The sequence below is a fragment of the Oculina patagonica genome, chromosome 5 (assembly GCF_052425735.1).
Source record: "Oculina patagonica isolate OP01 chromosome 5, crgOcupat, whole genome shotgun sequence".
Classification (NCBI taxonomy): domain Eukaryota; kingdom Metazoa; phylum Cnidaria; class Anthozoa; order Scleractinia; family Oculinidae; genus Oculina; species Oculina patagonica.
Genome location: NC_135762.1, coordinates 22,384,314 through 22,402,912, shown reverse-complemented (window position 1 = coordinate 22,402,912; position 18,599 = coordinate 22,384,314). Strand labels below are relative to the sequence as shown.

The 18,599-nt window shown below is 38.2% G+C and overlaps 2 protein-coding genes across 2 annotated transcripts; one reads left to right on the top strand and one right to left on the bottom strand.

Annotated features, from left to right (window-relative positions):
* Nucleotides 1-3,521: 3,521 nt before the first annotated feature.
* Nucleotides 3,522-6,737, bottom strand: LOC144654653 (cytochrome c oxidase assembly factor 5-like). Its single transcript, XM_078514853.1, has 3 exons — nucleotides 6,596-6,737; nucleotides 4,775-4,876; nucleotides 3,522-4,045 (listed from the first exon to the last, which is right to left on the bottom strand). Exons 1-3 carry the CDS (start codon nucleotides 6,701-6,703, stop codon nucleotides 4,004-4,006), a joined length of 252 nt encoding a protein of 83 aa, XP_078370979.1. The 5' UTR covers nucleotides 6,704-6,737; the 3' UTR covers nucleotides 3,522-4,003.
* An 88-nt stretch (nucleotides 6,738-6,825) lies between these two features.
* On the top strand, nucleotides 6,826-18,294 carry LOC144653282 (uncharacterized). Its single transcript, XM_078513238.1, has 8 exons — nucleotides 6,826-7,114; nucleotides 8,201-8,478; nucleotides 9,206-9,507; nucleotides 10,440-10,693; nucleotides 12,880-13,140; nucleotides 14,888-15,100; nucleotides 15,755-15,814; nucleotides 16,404-18,294. The coding sequence occupies exons 1-8, from the start codon at nucleotides 7,006-7,008 to the stop codon at nucleotides 17,027-17,029; spliced, it is 2,103 nt and encodes a 700-aa protein (XP_078369364.1). The 5' UTR covers nucleotides 6,826-7,005; the 3' UTR covers nucleotides 17,030-18,294.
* The last annotated feature ends 305 nt before the right edge of the window (nucleotides 18,295-18,599 follow it).

The following is an 18,599-nucleotide window of genomic DNA, read 5'->3' as shown; positions in this document are numbered from 1 at the left end:
TTTGATAGGGCGTAATAAATCATTTTGAATTTGAATTATATGCGTCGAGCCGTTTTACAAAAGCAGTTCTTTGTTTCGGCTGAAAATGATACGTGCACACCTAACCACAAAATACAAAAGAAACAAGACCAATATCTAGGCCTGTTATTCGTTCGATTTGATTTTACAAGACGGCCGCTCGACAAAATCAAAGCAACTTCAGTTTAATTTTTTTTAAAGCAAAGAAAAACGACTTCGGGATAGTTTGCCATGTAAATGCATGTGTGTTATGACGTTAAAGACTCTTGTTCAAACTGGTGTCTCCTATTGTCAGTGCTATTTTAGGATATATATAAACCACATGCCGCGTATAATTTTCACGTTGTAAATTCGCCTAATTTTCAGTTCTGGCTACTTTAAAGTGGACCCATTCACAATTTTCACAAGTCAGAATTCTTCTGTTTATTTCTGCACGTATAACGATTTAAAATTAAACACAAACGTTGCTCTAGGCATTTGACGGCGAGGAAAGTTCTGCTTGTTCGACAATAAAATGGCTATCAAAATGCACATGTTTAAAACGACCAAACGTAGCCGCCTCCCTCCCCTCCCATACAGAAAATTTAAGTCTTCGTTTTCGTCATCAAAAGTGCAATACGAATAATAATGCTTTAGATACCTTGACATATTCACAAGAAAGAAGACAAACTTTAATACTAGAGCTCTAAACACATTTTTCTTAAACTGAAACGTTTTTTCATGAAAGCTTATTCCAAACAAACTTGTCCTGTTTTAGCGATTCCCTCCCTTTTTTCACGAGCAAAATAATACTTGTATAGTTAAACCCAACAAAATGACCTGACCATTTTGGGAGCTTAAAGGGCTTTAAGCATTACACACACCAATAAATATTTATTGGCAAGTTTAATTAGTTCCCTTGACAAGTCTCCGGAGCTGTTGGCAAAGAAACTGTTGCCCTTCGTTGGCGTATTAAAAAAAAAAATCATGAAAAACGTCGAAGAACAAACACTCGAAATGCCAGTTTTTCGGGAATTCAATGGCGGGTCAACTAAAAATTGACTGATTGGCTATCAACTAAAAATTGACTGATTGGCTATCATGTAAATCCCTGAGCAATTTTATAATAATTCCTTGCCACAAATTGTCCCAGTAAACCGAAAATACTAGTACGAACATTATTAGCCTGACGGAGGTAACGTTTTCACTTCACTTCAGAAAACAAAGTTGATCAAAGTTTGCTCGCGCCCACGTTGAAGGACTTCCTTCCCCCGCGAGCTGATAGAATGAGCACGTTTCGAGAGAAGTCTGGCCTGCTCGTATGAGCACGTTTCATGATCTTGACAGGCTTTCGTTGTTCAAATTAAAAATGGTTTGCCACAAAATCTTGACAGGTCAATGGAAATTTGTTCGCCAATTTACACTGCCAGAACACAAAATTGTCGAGGAAAACAAAGGTAACTTTGTTTGTGTTGATGAAAACGTTGCTTTGAGCAAAAGTTCAAGGGGAACACTTAAAACATTAACATTAAAAACAGTTTTTTAAGTTACTGTATACCTCGCATTTTGACGAAGCAGTTGAACTTGTGCTTCAGAAACAAAAATTTCTTCAGTGAGAAAATAAAATATAAATTGTCTAGTTTGTTGACAATTTTTCAAACAACACTTGCCGTTTGTTTTCGGTTTTATGCAAACATCATTAGTTTTAGACATAGACATAGACATAATTTACTAGTATTTATACACGAAGAGCTTAGGAGCCGTAGCTCGTTAAAACGCTCTCGTGAAATGAAAAAGGTTTAAAAATTACAAATAAAAGACGGTTAAAAAGGTAAAAAGCGTATATGTACAAAATTGTGATTATGACATGAATAAATAGAAATCTATATAAATAATTCTAGTTTAAAGGTACAGTATGTGGCCCTAAATTCGGACAGCCCTTGGTCCGGACACTTTCGGTTTATCGTGTATTTTTCCGTTAGGAAACAAAGTCTGAATAAAACCGAACCTTTCCAAAGATTTCTTGATCTATTTGCTGTCTTCACCTCGCTCAAAGGCTTTCCTTCTGGCGGTGAAGCCGAGAATTTCAAGTCAACGTGAAGGTAGGTGAAGTTTGTTTCCACCATGTTTGTTTGTTCATGGCGCCTCAAATTAACTGGTTTTCTTTTTATGTCGGGATATCCGAAATGAGTGCGCTAAAAAAGGTTATTTTTGTGTAATTGATGTATAGAATATATTCTTTCGACTGATGCAAAAAATGGGATTGACCGCTTGAGTTTCCGTCCAAAGTAACGAATTAAAATTTCTAAGTAATTTTGCAGACTAGGTCCTTGGTCCGGACACTGACGGCAAACAAATATAACTTAAAAACGTCTGAAGGTGGCAAGCCAAATAATACTGAAAGAACAAAAGTCTGACAAAAGTTATACCTTTAGTTGAAGTTCTAAGGCTTAATAAACTTCAATTTACAACAATAAAACTAAAAGGAGAATTTAAATTCAAACTTTGCAAATCGCGTTTATTAGGATAGTAAGTGCTATAGTTTATATTCACTGCATATTGTGGATGAGACGAAATAAACCTCTCTTCCCTCTAATTTTTATTTTATTTTTCTGAATTCCACTAAAGCATATAAAAAATGTGCAAAAAGCTTCTTTAGATTGGATTTTGAACAATTGTTGCGTTAATTTTGCGTGCTGTCCGGACCAAGGACCCGCTGTCCGGACCAAGGGCCGTCAAACCGAACCACTGTTTTCGATATTACAGGGTAATCTTGTAAGCACAGAAGCTGTTGTCTTTCTACATGTTAGCTGAATGTCACGGTCAGGACAAATTTCAGGACAAATTTCAGCTTACTGCACTTCTTCTAAGCTGAGAAATACACGTTCGCGTCTTTTTCGTCCGGACCAAGGGCCACATACTGTAATTACAATTTCAATTAAAAAGGTATCTAAAATTACAATAAAAAAGTTCATTTGGCGATGGGTGCCCGAGTAGTTTTTTTCGTGCATTTAGTAGATAAGTGCTTAGGAATTAGCCCTGTATGTAATATATCAAGCACGAGACTGTTCCATGTTACATTTTCAAACACCGAAAAGAGAGTTGAAAATACGACGCGCAGCGGAGTATTTTCGACGAGTATTTGATGATCTCCACAATCGAAGCCAAGTTTGAGAAAGTGTTTCCTAATCGTTGTGTCACGTTTTTAGCCGTGTCAAGAAAGCTCCCACGAGGAGTCGCTCAAAACAGTACAAGTGTAAATACGAAAGCTCTGAAAGGAGCCGTACGGTAGGCCGAAACTATTGTTGTTGTATTGTTGAACAAACATGGCATCTTTAATGTTAGTTTAGTTGCTTCCTTGTCAGCTGCGGGTTTTAGATGTTCTGATTGGCTACAAAGTTGGAAACCAATCAAAATGCGTCAAAATAGTGTCAAAAAGTACAGTTGTCAAAATTTTTGTAATTTTGACAATTGCAATAAATCTATTCCTGGTTCAGAAAGAAAATTTTATCAACATAAACATGTTTTGAAAATATTTAATACAAGTGGACTTATTACAAACTCATTTCGTTGACTCAATTTATACTATCCAGTCTTCGCAACATTCTAATAGTATCACAGTTTAGTGTTATTGGACTTCCTTGAGGGTTTTTTTTTAGGTCAAGAAATAAAACAGACCATTTTTACAATCAACTAATAGCATTTCAGAAAAATACAACTTTGTGATTTCTTTGTTAAGCACAATGTTGTAGGAAAGCAATACGTGCATAGAGCTACGTGGCTGTAGTTCTTAGATCTTTGTTTTCACCGGAATATTTCTTAATAATTTATCAAATAAATGTCTTTTTCTACAAAATAAAATATTAAAACAACAAACACATTAGTATAATATTAGTAATATTGAGACTGTTGTGAGATAGAACAAGTTCTTGGCCAAAAGGTCTCCATTATCTGCAATGCAGTGTATTTACCAACTCTCCAATGCAATGTACACTGTTGTTCTTTCTTAGTAACCCTTTCTTCCTCTAAAACGGGTGCGAAAATCCAACTGCCAACAAATGAAAAGATGATAATTTCTTATAGGGTTCGTAATATCTTTAAGAAGCCCTGCTACACTAAAATCAACAAGATACAAGGCTTGAAATCCTATGATGGCACCCTCAAATGAAATTTGAAATGGTAACATCATTCTTGCCCCCTGATTAACTTCAACTGTGGTTAAGGAATTATTTTTCATGAGCTATTTGAAGAAAATTGTGCATATAATCTGCTGGTTGCCCAGTCTCCTTAACAGTCATTATTTAGGTCATCATGCAACACTTCTCCCCACTTACGGCTGTTTAAACCTAACCACATTCTTTTCCAAGGTTAAAGCCAATCATAGCTTCGCTCACATAATCTGAGCCAGTTCCCCCAAAAATTTGCCGGCTACAATAAAAAAGACGTGTCTTATTGTGAAACATCAAATGAATGGCAGTATGCTGCCTTTTCAGCACGCAAAATACGGAATTTTAAAAGAAAGAATCTAAACTCAAAACTTATCTTTTTAAAAAAACTTGTTACTCTTAGTGATTTTTACTTTTTATTTCTTTCAATGCACATTTTTAATTGTTTAGATTTATACAGCTAATTTTAACGAATTTAACGCTTTTATTATATTATAAAACACATCTTACAGAAATTTAAAATGATAGATCAGAAAGGTTGACATGCATATGACAGATTGACCTTAACACAATAGTGCTTGTATTGGTAGTTATAATAATTATTATCTTACCAATGATCTTCTACACTCAAAGAAAGCATATTGAAGACTTCTGCACTTTTCATCAACACCCTCGGCATTTGCATCCAAACAACTTCTGGGTTTGGACCCATGCTATATAAAACAATGGAAAAATTGTTTCAAGCATCGTTTCTATCGCAATGGCGAAAAAAATCACACATTGTGCTAAAACACAAGTCATAATCAGACCAACTAGCCCACATTGCCAGTGGTTATCCTGGCTCCTGTGTCACGAAGCAACTAGGAGTATTGCTACCCCCCCTCCTGGATAGGATGCTAGTACATCACAGGTCAGCCTCTCACCCACTAATTTGTCAGGTTTCCCTCACAGATCCATCGTCCCTAGTACCAATTTATACCCGTGGAAGGAATTACGATACTGTAATTACAATTGTCAATAGAACACTTGAGTAAAACAAGAGAGTGTGGATGTTGCCCTTTGTCCTTTCGGGCCTTAAAATAGAGAGTGTTATCCTACACAGGGTAGGTACTGTCGCTTGCATCTAAGTGTGAACACTCGCTGCCGAAACATGATCTAATTGGGTATCAAACATGGCATGATTCGTCATCAAACATTGAAGTTTAGCAGACCGTAACGGCAACTTTCGCGCTCAAAATGCTGACAATAAACACTGACAACGGACAAAACTTTACACCAAACATGATTGAAGTTAACCTGCAAATGCATATCGACACAGATCAGGATCAATTTTTCAGAAGAAGTTTTCATATTCAATCTTTTTGCCATTTCGAAACCGAAATGTGTTGAACTTTCGGCGCGAAAGTTGCCATTACGGTCTGCTAAACTTCAACGTTTGATCACAAATCATGCCACGTTTGATACCCAATTAGATCATGTTTCAGCGTCGAGTGTTCACGCTTAGATGCAGGCGACGGTATTTAGGGTTATTTTTGTCTAAACAAGTTCAGGGTTTCAAAACCCCAGTAGCACCACTAAACCCAAACATGAGTCAAGTACCACCCAGGAACTCAGGGCACTCAATCCCGTGTTGAGCATGCAAACAATTAGTCCACCATGTCTCACACAATGTGTAATTCCATAAATTATCCATACCTCCCCACAGAAGGGATTTTTTCCTAAGACCTCCACCCCTCTAGAAATTCCAATTAAGCTTCATACATTTCTTTACAGTTTTTTGCCTTTGAGACCCCTCCTACTTCCAGGAATTTCCAATCACTTCTGTAGGGGGAGTATGGACATTTTCTGGAACCACACAATACAGTGAATTTCCCAGTTTAAGCAACTCACTTAGTACCAAAAATTTGGTTCACTGTACCCAATCACATATTGGACATAACAGAAATCCAGTGAATATGGTTTCTTTACAAGGCCCTGCCAGGGTAAATTCCAAATGGTGACATGGCCCAAAAAGTTGCGACCACAGATAAAATGAAATTGTGACAGACAATAACCATCCTCGCCAAATTCCGACAAGTGATAAAAATGCCTACAATGACCGCTGAAACAGGGTTACCTGGCATTTTTAAATTCAGACAAGCGAGTCAAGGTCCCCCCCCCCCTCTCTCTCTCTCTCTCTCTCTCTCTCCTGGCATGGCCTCTTTTATGTTTCTGAATTATTTGAATGTATAAAAACATGCATTGAAACTGTTTCTTCACAGCGCAAATAAGTTCTTAAATTACTAAGTCAGTAGTTTTTCTGGTGTAGTCATTTGGATGAGGGTACGTAGAACTGCAAATTCAATGATCCTGAATGATCAGTGTCTCCATTTCACTGCTTGCAGGTTCCACCGTATCTACACCATAAGGGAAGTATTCAAATTTAAGTTTACCTTTTTCACACAATCGCTTTCTAAAATGCATTCCTTCAGCTCCTTTCTTAGCCCGCTACAAGGTGCGTGAGGCTTTTGATCTTCGAGATTTTCCTCATCCAATTCCATGCTTTTATTCTAAGTCAATCCGCCATCTTGTACATAATAAATACCATATATGAAGTACTTACGTGGATTATGTGTAACGCCTCTGATCAACAGCTTGCAGGCGCACACAGACCCAGGACTTCACAAACTTCGCGGAAAAAATCCAAGCGTCAATTTCTGAGAAACATCACAACATTATGCTGCTTGTCTGCCAACATTTTGATATTTCTAGATTTAAATGTGGCTAGGAGTTCTAGTCATGTATAACTAGGAGCTATCAACTTTGGTTTGTACCTTACTGTTTGCGATTTTGTCGAGTTTCGATGGCAGAACCGCGGGGGCTATGTTGCTCCGTCTGTTACAATGCCTTCAATTCTGAAGAAATTCAGTTTGTACCAAGGAATTTGATCTGTGGACACACTTATTGTACAGGTAGACAATTTGACTAGTGTATATATCCACTTCATGGTACCTTTTTTACGAGAGATGTGTAATCGAGAATTCTGTGCATCTGTACATGTCTCCTGGGGCTCATCCATGTTGTTGGGATGTTGAATAATTTGACACCGTTATAAAATGTGCGCGTTTGTTTGGCGTCTGCGTCTCGTCTTCAAAAAGCTCAATGTTTATTCTTTAATCCTTTATCAGCAAAAATATCATAAGAACTTAAAAATGAAGCTTGGCACGGTAGCAAAAACGCACAATTTATAGCTTTTGAAGAAATTTCTCTTTACCAGGAAAATGTTTTAAATTAGACCCCCCCAGTTGGGGAGAGGGGGAGAGACAGTGGATGGGAAAGAAATGGTCAGTGTTTTGGGAGATGATTGTTAAGTGACAACTTAACTAGAGTGTGACGGCGCTTGTCAGTTTTTGTATCAAACAACAGGGATTTTTCTAGCAAAAAGATGTTTTGGCACCAGAATCGGGAGGTTGCCTTAAAGGGCCTGATTACATAGTAAATCTCAGCCCGATTTTCGGGCCAAATTTCAGCTCAGCTTCTAGAAGAAATCTTCTTAAAAGACGTTTGTGATTCCTTGAAGAAAGTTTCATTCCAGGCTGAAGTTCAGCCTGGGCTGAAAAACCTCATGCAATTGCATTTAAAGTTCAGCCCGAAAGTGACCTTACGGATGCGCAGTGATAGTTTTCACTGAAAGAAAATGGCGGCCACGATAATTTTACAGTTTTAAAAGTGTTTAACCCGGGCTGAAATTTGCTTTGTAATTGCAACAAAATGCACTGGATTGGATTGTTTAAGCCAGGCTAACTAATTTGTACATTCCAAGTATTTTTTTTGCCTACACATGGCATTCCATCTTGCAGACAATTGGTTGGAAAGCTAAAACAGTGATTGCTTGCTCCCCAGCATGTCTTTATCTCAGAATACTATTGTGTTCAGGAAAAAACCAATGTCAGATTCATTCTAAGTGCAAGCACCATGTTTTATCATGGCAGAGAATGAATTAAACAGAGAGATTGAAATGCATTAAGACTGACTTTTTTATTAATTTGTCTTTGAAGGATGTTTGAACAAGTTAGCATTTCAAGCCCGAAACCCTGGAACAATCTGCTGTCCTACTTGCAAAATAGACACAACACTATTTCCAAAGACCTTTGAGTCTGTCAGAAATCTTCCCAAGAACTTTGGAGTCCTTGAAATTCTTGAGGGCAAAGAAGAAGTTCAAACTGATGGCATTCAGAAAGAGAAAGAAAAGAACAAGTACCTTTGTCCTGAACATGATGAAGCTCTGAAAGTGTATTGTTACACAGATAATTGTCTTATTTGCATCTATTGTCAGGTACATGCAGAAATATTAATAATGCCCAATTCCTTCCATGATGCACACCTGCAGGGAATCAAGGTAGTTGTATTCATCAAACCATACGCGAGACTCAGCAATGATGAATACAACTACCATGATTCTCTGAAGGCGCACGCCATAGAGTTTTGGCATTTATTTGAAGTCTAGTGTTTATTTGAACCCAACCTTATTTAAGTGATTCTCATCACCTCACAGGAAAAAATTATCATTCTATGAACTTTAAAAGGGGCAGCAAAGAAGCTTATCAGAACTGACAACAAAATCCATGCCCTATCATATTCTACCCTAAGTGACTCAGGCCCAAATTCGTGATGACTTGTTTTAGATATTCTTTAGCAGAAATGAAGTCAGTGACATTATTTTCTTGTTTTGTTGATGTTTACGTTAGATTTTCTATATAATTATTTCAGTAATCTTGAGGTATTTGTGACAACAAAATTAGGTTTTCTAAAATGACAAATATGCCCATGGGCCCAGAATAACCACTGGGTTCCAATTAATACCAGGCTTGAATAAATGCCGGGTGCACAATGCCAAGTTTTAATGGCTTCTGGAAATAGTTTGTGAAAATGTACAGTATTTGTACTAGAGTACTTTAGGCATTCCATTTGGGGTATCCCTAAAGGACAAGGATTCAAAGTTTTGGCTTGACTACAACATTATGTTGACCAACATAATAAAAAGTTTTGTTTGTATCTATCAGGTGTATGGTAAGCACGTTGGCCATAAATGTGAGCTTGCCACTAACATTGCTTCATCAACCCGTGAAGAGCTTCGCACTTTGTCCAAGAAATTAGGTGATCATTATGATACGATCAAGAAAGCAAGAAGAAAGGTGATTGACACAAAGGAATCTATATATAACACTCAACAGTATCTGCGAAACAGGATCCTGAAGCACATGGGAGTGATACGAGCTTGCATAAGCAGAAGGGAGGTCATGCTGAAGTGCGAGGTTGATGAGAAAACAAATAGGAAAATGAAACCCTTGGATGCTCAAGAGAGGTACGAATAAAATGACATTAATGATATGGTTCATTCTACATTTGAGGCTACATGTAGAGGCATATCAGGCTGGAACTAATCCTGGTTTTCGAATCATTTAGTGACTAGCATTATTTCTCCTCCCGCCCGCTCTGGATGAGATGCTAGTCAGGCTACTGCAGGCATTAAATTTGCCAGTATCCATTTATATAACTGGGTGAAAAAAAAAAACCTGGGTGGAGAGAGGCACTGTGAGAGTAAAGGGTCTTGCCCAAGAACACAACACAGTTGCAAGGTCAGGGCAGCTGGGACCCAGAACCTCTTGATCTGTAGTCCAGTGTGCTAACCATTAGGCCACCACACTTCCCAATGGTGTTAATAGTACACTTGACCTAATGCAAGAGAAAACTGTGCGAAACATTATTTACAGTTTTTGAGGTACTGGTATTACAGTAAACACCCGCATGTAAGAACCTAGTGGTTTAAGAACCTGCTGGCAGAAATTTGCCATTTTAATACCCCAAAATATAAGAACCTGTTTAGCCAAGCAAATTTCAGCAGGTTCTTATATGTGGGTTATAGAAAATTTTTATGAATATTTTTAACAGAACATCCCAAACTGTATTTACAAATAAAGAAAAGACAGATTCACATAGACTGTAATTGTCTTCTTTGGACCTTGCATGAGGCTTGAAGCAATACAGTTATGAATAAATGCTGCATAATGAAGGACCAAACCCATTTTTTTTTCTTCTCGTACAATCAAAAACTATGGCTCCTCCTTAGAAATTAAGAACCTTATTAAGAACCTACTTAGCCTAAATTACCAATAACTACCCCCAAATACATGAACCTATTTTGCCAAACTTAGAAAATTGTAGGTTCTCACACGCGGGTGTTTACTGTACCACACATGGCCAAATTGTTGTAAGTTCTGTCTTTTCCATTTCTAGTCTCATGACAGATATTGTGAACAAGTGCGACCAGGCATATTCCATGATCCAGAAATACCAAGACAATGACAGTGCTTTAATTGACGAGAAGCAGAACATTTACAAACTTGTCGATGAGGTGTCAACTCTTATGGAGAAGTGTGAGCTGGAGCCACAAGAAGTGGACAATCTGACATATTACTTTGAGTATGACATTGCCTGCATTATAGAAACACAGATTGGTGAAGTGAGGTATCTAAAGCCAGGAGAAAAAGGTTTGCTTGCTATGTTTTAAAACGTTTTCTTAAAGGGGCTTAATGTCAGAGATTTTAACAGATTTTTGAACAGCTAAAATTTATATCTTTGTCATAGGAAACCTAAAAATAATGGTCCATTTTTATTATAATTGCTATATTAAAGCACTGACAGAAATTGTTAACAAGCATTTTGGCTGTGGATGGCTTGGGTAAAAATGGATTGTAATTTAAAAAACTACACGTTGTTTCTGCGTGTCTTTAAAAAATTGATACCGATAATTGATATCTGCAAAATAGAGTTATATCTTCCTTCAGATGTCCAAAGATACTGTTTTTCATTGGTTAAGCTACCCAGGCCCATCATTGTAACCAGGATTTTGCATGGGTGGATGTGCATGAGTGCATTCAGGGCCAAATCTTGTGAGAACGTAAGGGGTCTGGGGGTATCCTCCTCCAGAAAATTTTGAAAAAATAGGTTATGTGAGACAGCATTTCATGCGTTTTGAAAACAGTTTGTAAGGAAAAAGGCAGGTTAAAGTCAAGGTAACAGCAACAATAATTCTGGTACATTTTTATATTCACAACGTATTTTTAGAAACAGAACCTTGTACGAACAAACTTGTCCATGGATTGAAATGATTCTGTAGCATTAAAGGACTAGGAGTATTTCTACTCCCAACTAGATGGAATGCTAGTCCATCCTAGAGTTACCCCCATGGGTTGAGAGAGGCACTATGAGCATTAAAGGGGCTGTGTCACGGCTAAGTTATTTTTTTTTTGTTATTAATTATTGCCACATATTCGCTATGAAACTAAATGTTTACAAATAAATAAATTCTATGATTCTAAATGACAAAACCAAAGCTTCATTGCAGCCAAATGTGCCTCACGGGTGTTATAATTTAAAGTTACAAGCAGACAAGATAACCTTTGAAAACTGTTCCGCCGGACCATATTTCAAAAACCCACATCGCAATCCGTTTCAATCTTCGACACTTTTGGCCATCCGTACCTTCTTTTGCATTGAGTGTGTAATTTAAATATTCCTTCACTCTTCTGAGGGGTTATATTTAAACGAATTCGATGGGCATTTCCTATGCTTAAGTTTGGCTAATAACCGTTACACGGTCCCTTTAAGCCCCCCTCCCTAACAAGACCCCTCTTTAGTAAGCTAACAGTTCATTGATAAAAGTAGGACTGTAGGACTTGTTTTGAGTACCTAACCATATCTTTTTGTTTAGAGAGTTTTACCATGTGATATTCTTGAATGCACCAAAAAAATTCCCAGACGCTGTATCCCTTTCAAATATAAACCCAAACGTTTTTAAAACGCAAGTTTCCATCCGAAAATAGCCTCTTCTCCCCTCCCCCTCCCCCCCAAAAAAAACCGTATATACGCCCTTCCAGAAAATAAGTCCACCTCAAAGGGCTGTTAAAGGAGCTATGTCATGGACAACACATCTTGAAAAAATGGCAAATTTTTTCAAGTTTGTCATTCGTAATCCGTTTTAATCTTCGTCAGTCAAAACCATCCTTGTTTATTTTCGCCTTTTTATTACTGCTTGGTTGCTCCTCTATGTTAGAAAACTATTATTTGAAGGATTCCTTCAATTTGAAAGTAATTACAAAAAAGACTGAAAATATCGAGACATCGCTCCTTTAAAGGGGCTTTGTCACCAATTTTACCAGATTTATTAACAGCTAAAATTAATATCTGTGTCGTATGAAACCTATGAATAATGGTCCAGTTTTATTAAAAATTGTTATATTAGAGAGCTGAAACTGTATAGCTGCGTCTTTGGCTGCGGATGGCTCGGATGGAAATGGATTGCAATTTGAAAAATTAAGGCTTAACTTTTCATGTTGTTTCCGCGCGTCTTCAAAAAAATCGATATTTTTAGCCGTAGCTTGATATCTTCCCGCAAATTAAAGTTATTTCTTTCTTTAGATGTTCAAAGAGAATGTTTTTATGGTTTAAGTTGCCTACCACTGATTTCAGAACAGTTTAGACCAAAAATCTGCGAAATCCTCGTGTCGTAGCCCCTTTAAGTGTCTTTCCCAAGAACACGACACAATGACTCTGGACAGGGCTCAAACCCAGACTGCCCGATCCGTAGTTCAGGGCACTAACCATTAGGCCACCATGCCTCCTACATTGTTACATCTACTAGGCATCTTATTTTGTGATTTTAAAATGTTTTCAGAGAATGCTTTTGCTGGACTCAACAAACATGAACTGTCAAAGAAAAAGGAATTCCATGATGCAGAGGTGCAGACAGAAGATTTTCATCCAGGGGAGGATAGGGACAACCCTCTGTTTGAGACTTTATTACAAGGACTGGGGGAGATTGTTCATACTGGTTTGACAGTGCAACCGTGGGACGACAGACCGGACCTTGAGTTACATGTACATGAACCAGAGAGTTCTGATCATAGCAGTTCTGAGTCAGCTCTTGAGGAATTGGGTGAGTGCGAGAACTAGAAATGTTATAATGTTATTAGAGATCTTCAAGAAAAAAATGGCAGGAGTTCTTCCAATGGTTTCAGGGGAGCTGAGATGGCACAGTGGTGACAACACTCGTGAACCTCCCACCAATGTGGCCGGGTTTAATTCGGGCCCAGTGCCATTATGTGGATTGAGTTTGCTGTGAGATAAACTAATGATAAAACCAGAATCCGAGCAAGGATTCGAGCCAGGATCCGAGCCAGGATTCGAGCCAGGATCTGAGCTAGGATCAGAGCTAGAATCCACCCATTTTTCAGATAGAAATCCTAACCCTATTATAAAAGTTAACCGCAAGCTACCCAAGCTAAAGTGGGCTAACCGGAGTGCTATTCAGGCTAACCGAACGCTATTTAGGCTAACCAGAGTGCTTTTCAGGCTAATCGAAGCGCTAAATAGTTAGTCCCATTCTAATTTATCCTGGCTTGGATCCTAGCTCAAACCCTGGCTTGAATTCTGGCTCAGATCCTGGCTCGAATCCTGGCTCAAATCCTGGCTCGAAGTTTAGGTATCCTCGTTTGGTGTGGTTTTCGCTTTTCTCAGGGTACTCTGGTTTTCTTCCCTCCTGAAAAACCAACATTTCCAAATTCCAATTTGACCTGTTTTGAGGACCCACATGAAAACCAGCTAGAGCTAATGTGGTTTCCTGTCAACAAAATATAGTAATTTATTAATTATTTTTAAAATGTCATGCTACATAGCTTCAATAACTTCATAAAAGAGATCACAATTGACCTCGCTCCCAATGTGTGGCCTCAATAGCTCAGTTGGTAGAGCATCGCACCGGTATCGCGGAGGTCACGGGTTCGAATCCCGTTGAAGCCCTGAATTTTTTTCAGGCTTTTTTATTCCAATTGCTTTAATTGGAAATTCACTGTGATGATCATTTATCACTTTCATATCCATCCGCAGTTCATAATTTATATGAATTATTTCATATACATTACATCATTTCACTCCTCTCACGAGTAAAATATGAACTCACAATTGACCTCGCTCCCAATGTGTGGCTTCAATAGCTCAGTTGGTGGAGCATCGTACCGGTATCGTGGAGCTAACGGGTTCGAATCCCATTGAAGCCTTGAATTTTTTTTCAGGCTTCTTTATTCCAATTGCTTAAATTTGAAATTCACTGCGATGATCATTTATCACTTTCATATCCATCCGCAGTTCATATATGAATTATTTCATATACATTACATCAGATCGAAAAATGTTGCTTTTTTTTTTACATATCCTGAAGCACACACTTGGGAAAGCAATGGTTATGAATAACAGGAAGGCTTCTGAGTTATCACGCTATGTAGACACACAGACATAGGGTTTTATTTCTTTAACACTACCGGTACTTCAATTTTCACTGCTATACAACCTTCAAAGTCATACCTCCGACAGCAAAGTTGACATGCACTTACTATACATCCATCAAATATCATATTGTCTGCTTCTTGGCCAACTGCTCATTTTTTGCTTTTTGCACAATCTTTTAGCCTTCGGTATTATCCTCCAATAAACCAGCCACCTAAACATGTTTATTTACAAACAAGGTATCTTCAATCAATGAAAGTCTATTGCCAACTTCATGGTCGGTGTATAAGGATGTGTAATCAAAAGCGATGTTCATGCTAGTGCTTTTTTACCTAGCTAAAACAGATGTGCAAACCGATATGATCTGATCTGCCTGTTAATTTGTTTTTTAAACTCACTAGATGCCCTGTCTGACCATTCAGATGATGAAGGAAATGATGGCGCTGATGACAATGATGATGATAATGAGAGTGAAGTTGAACTTGAGGGAGCGGTGGGAGGGGAGGCATTGCCTACAATGCAAACAGATTCAAGAAATACAGAAGAAAGACAAACAAGCCTACTGGATGAGTTACAGAAAGAAATTGACAGAATTCGGCTTCTTAGCCCTACAGGTCAGTCAAATAACATAATTTTAATTCCTTCCAGTAAATCATGTACCTGAATGAAAGCTAATCTAATGGTCAGAAGTAACTATGAGGACATGAAAAACAGGATTCTTAATTTTTTTTAAAATAACTTGTTTACAAGTTTAATTATTTTTCTGCAATCAACAAGAAGATGTTTTTACAGTTGTGGAGAGTAGAATGCAGAGTGCTGGCTTCCCATCATTGTGGTCCAGGTTTGAATACCAGGCCTGGTGTCGCATGCCGTAGATTGAGTTTGTTGTTGGTTCTTCTCCTTGTTCCTTTTAAGTTTTCCCAGAGTTTCCGGTTTTCCTCTCTTCACAAAATCCAACACTTCTAACTTCAACTTTGATCTCATAAAAGTGAATGAATAGCCACTCCCTGGATGTGGCCATGCGGAATTCCCATTTATAATACCTATTTCCTTTTATTTATTCATGCAGACTATAATGACATTGCTACATTGTACATGACAAAAATCTTGAAGAATTATTTTGACTGCTTTTTGATGGGTTCTGTTTGCTTTGACCAAACAAAAAATTAAAAGGGTCTCATGGCAACTTTGGGGTCATAATGCATGGTTCCATTCTTCAACCATGAAGTCATTGTTGATGTTAACACAATGTTCCTTTGTACATGTAGGTAATGCTATTTCCTTGACAGACAGAGCAGCTGAAGAAACTTCCCCTACTGCATCATTAGGTATGATGTGAATATTATCAGCGTTAAGAACTTATCCAATGCATGCTGCATATGCAGGGGGGATACATGGAGCTGCTGAGAAGGATGTGCTTTTTGTAAAGACTAAAAGTAGGACACACTTGACAGTCAAATTATCTGGGTTTTGGCCTAAATCGTGCCTCTGTAAATTTACCTATTAGTCGGAACCCTGCCTTAAGACACCCTTTTTATACAACCAATGGAAAAAAGCAGCGTAAAGCAGTTGTTGGTACTTGCGGTTAGAGTTTGTTCTCCTCAGTAAAAGAAAAAATATATATATCCGAGTCAAATATGGCATGTTTCTTGATAGTTTTTTTGGCACACAGGGGATGTTGAACATCTACATGCTTATTGGGCTGTTAACACAAATGCAGTGTACTGTTGCACTTTCCTGGAGCCTTGTACATATATAAACAAATAAATAGTCAAAAAACCTGACAAAAAACCTCAGTAATTTGATATGAGACAGACAAAAGCAAGCAAACCCACAATGGCCACAATGCTATCTATTCCTGGCAAAACTATTAAATCATTGTTCTTCACTATGTTTACAATTTGATTTTAGATACAGGTGAGGACATAAAAAGACAACCAAATGTACCTGAAGACTGGGCTTTAGCCTCCGCGTCAACTCCACAGGAACCACTCAGCTTAGACAGCAGTACCCTACCCCTTCCTGGACAGACAAGTGTGTCCACTGATGGACTTAGTCTGGACAGTCAGCAGTTGGCAACTAGGGGTAGGACCCAGTGCTCAGCTGTCAACTGTCAGAACCCTGCAGCAGTCGCCTTCCTTAAATGTCAGCACTGTCGCCGCGCATACTGCTCATCCTGTGCGCCCATGTCTCTGTCATGCCGCAAGAATCCAAACGGGCATCGTTTTGTGTCAAGCCTGTTAAGAACCCGGGGTAAAGGATCCCAACCCAGGGTGGGTGCGAGGAAGCCGAAGAGAGAGGAAGGGCCACCCTGGGAGTGCAAACAGTGCACCATGTTAAATGGGCCCCAGGTTCTTGTGTGCCTGGGGTGTGATACACTGCGTGAGGTGGAAGCTCAGGAGGGGCGCAATGTGTGTCCCATGTGTACCTTGGTTAATGAGCCTGGTAAGACAAAGTGTGAACTGTGTGACACAGAGCTGGTCAGTCAGCAGGAAGCTAATGAGCCTGGCGAGTCATCAGACTTGCCTCCGTCAATTTTTTAGAACATTAAATGTCATAAGAAGACCATCGAGTCATAAGATTGAGATTGTTATGTAAAACAGTTAAATGAGTAACGTATAGCCCGGGCCAAACAAGGATTAGAGTTGAAGAGAGTTCAAACTCTCGCTCTCGTTTGGCATGGAACTCGTTATGCACTCTCATCGACTCTCATGCGCTCTCATCGACTTTGAACGTGCTCAAATTTTTCACGAGAGTCTATGAGAGTTTGACGGACTCTCTCTCTCGTTTGGCACGAGTTGATAATTGTCAATGAGAGTTGACAAAAACTCTCATGAGAGTCAACTCTCATCCTCGTTTGGCCCGGGCTTAAGATTAACAGAGTTTAGAACATAAAAATGACCTTCGAGTCATCAGATTCAGATTATAATGTAAAAGAATGAGTAATGTAAGATTAACAGAGTTTAGAACATTAAATGCAATAGGATGACCATCAAGTCATCAGATTCAGATTGTAATGTAACAAAAAGTTGAATAAGTAATGTAAAATTAACAGAGTTCAGAATGTTTATACTTTTCTCTATTTACAGTACTGTATAGAAATACACGTAAACATAAATAGAAATATATCAGTATTGCCTATCGTTAAAGTGTTTTAACCTGCCATTGCCGGTGTTGTAAAATGTAACGTGTTCTTTTAGTTACTGTATTTTCAGTGGAGGGATAGGGTTTCATTCAGAATTTGAAGTATTGCTACTTAGAGAATTGGCTTTGTCCAGAATTGTTTAGTTCAAATAACCAGGGAAAGATTAATTAAATGTTAATGCAATAAGAAATAGTATTCTCGATACTCAATACGAAGGGCCAATGCCCGGAACGTCAGCTTTCTAAAATTCACTACAGTTGTTACTTGATAAATTTCCTTAATCATCCTTAACCCAGAATCTTGAGTTCTTGAATCTTGAGCTCGGTCACTGGCCTAAAAAGAGCGAAGAATCTGGGCATGGAATTATAAAACATCTGGCTTGCAACGTTCAGAAAGGAGTGGTGTTGTGTTGTGATTTTCCCCACAGATGATAGTTGACTGTGCAATTTTTAGTGACCATGAGGAGTATAAACTCCTATGCTTGATTGTTTATAAAGATTATTTTTTCACCTTATGTTTTGTAAATAGTAATATCAAGAAGTTTTCTTGTAATATAGAGTGTTTTTTTTTTTTTGCAATAACTTGTAAATTAAAATTAGGTACTGTACCATTGTAGTGTTCGAGAAAATGATACTATAAATAAAAGCAAATAGTTGTTTCTTGTGATGCGTGGACTAATTGTTGTCATTTGTCGCGTTCCAAGACGTTATAGTTGTTTTATCTAATAGTCTGAAAACCTCCCGGGGAACTCACGTATAAAAGCGACGAAGATGCTTGTCGAAATGTCGAAAAACACCCCTAAAAGGTAGTAGAATCCATGTCTGGTCGGCGCAGCTATTTGGTTCATTTTTTCGACGTGTTTGCTTGTTTACAAGCAAAAATGGTAGAATAGGGGTTAGTAGACAAAATTTGGATCCACATATTTGTAAACTCTCAAGGGACTTTTTTAATTTCTCAAGGGACTGTTT

Excerpts from the sequence above, each read along its gene's own strand:
- LOC144654653 (XM_078514853.1), bottom strand. The coding sequence starts at position 6,703 with ATGGAATTGGATGAGGAAAATCTCGAAGATCAAAAGCCTCACGCACCT. Across the intron at positions 4,877-6,595 it reads AAAGCGATTGTGTGAAAAAG|CATGGGTCCAAACCCAGAAG; the intron begins GTAAACTTAAAT and ends TGTTTTATATAG. Across the intron at positions 4,046-4,774 it reads TTGAGTGTAGAAGATCATTG|TTGGATTTTCGCACCCGTTT; the intron begins GTAAGATAATAA and ends ATTTGTTGGCAG.
- LOC144653282 (XM_078513238.1), top strand. The coding sequence starts at position 7,006 with ATGGCAGAACCGCGGGGGCTATGTTGCTCCGTCTGTTACAATGCCTTC. Across the intron at positions 7,115-8,200 it reads TGGACACACTTATTGTACAG|GATGTTTGAACAAGTTAGCA; the intron begins GTAGACAATTTG and ends TTGTCTTTGAAG. Across the intron at positions 10,694-12,879 it reads TCTAAAGCCAGGAGAAAAAG|AGAATGCTTTTGCTGGACTC; the intron begins GTTTGCTTGCTA and ends AAATGTTTTCAG.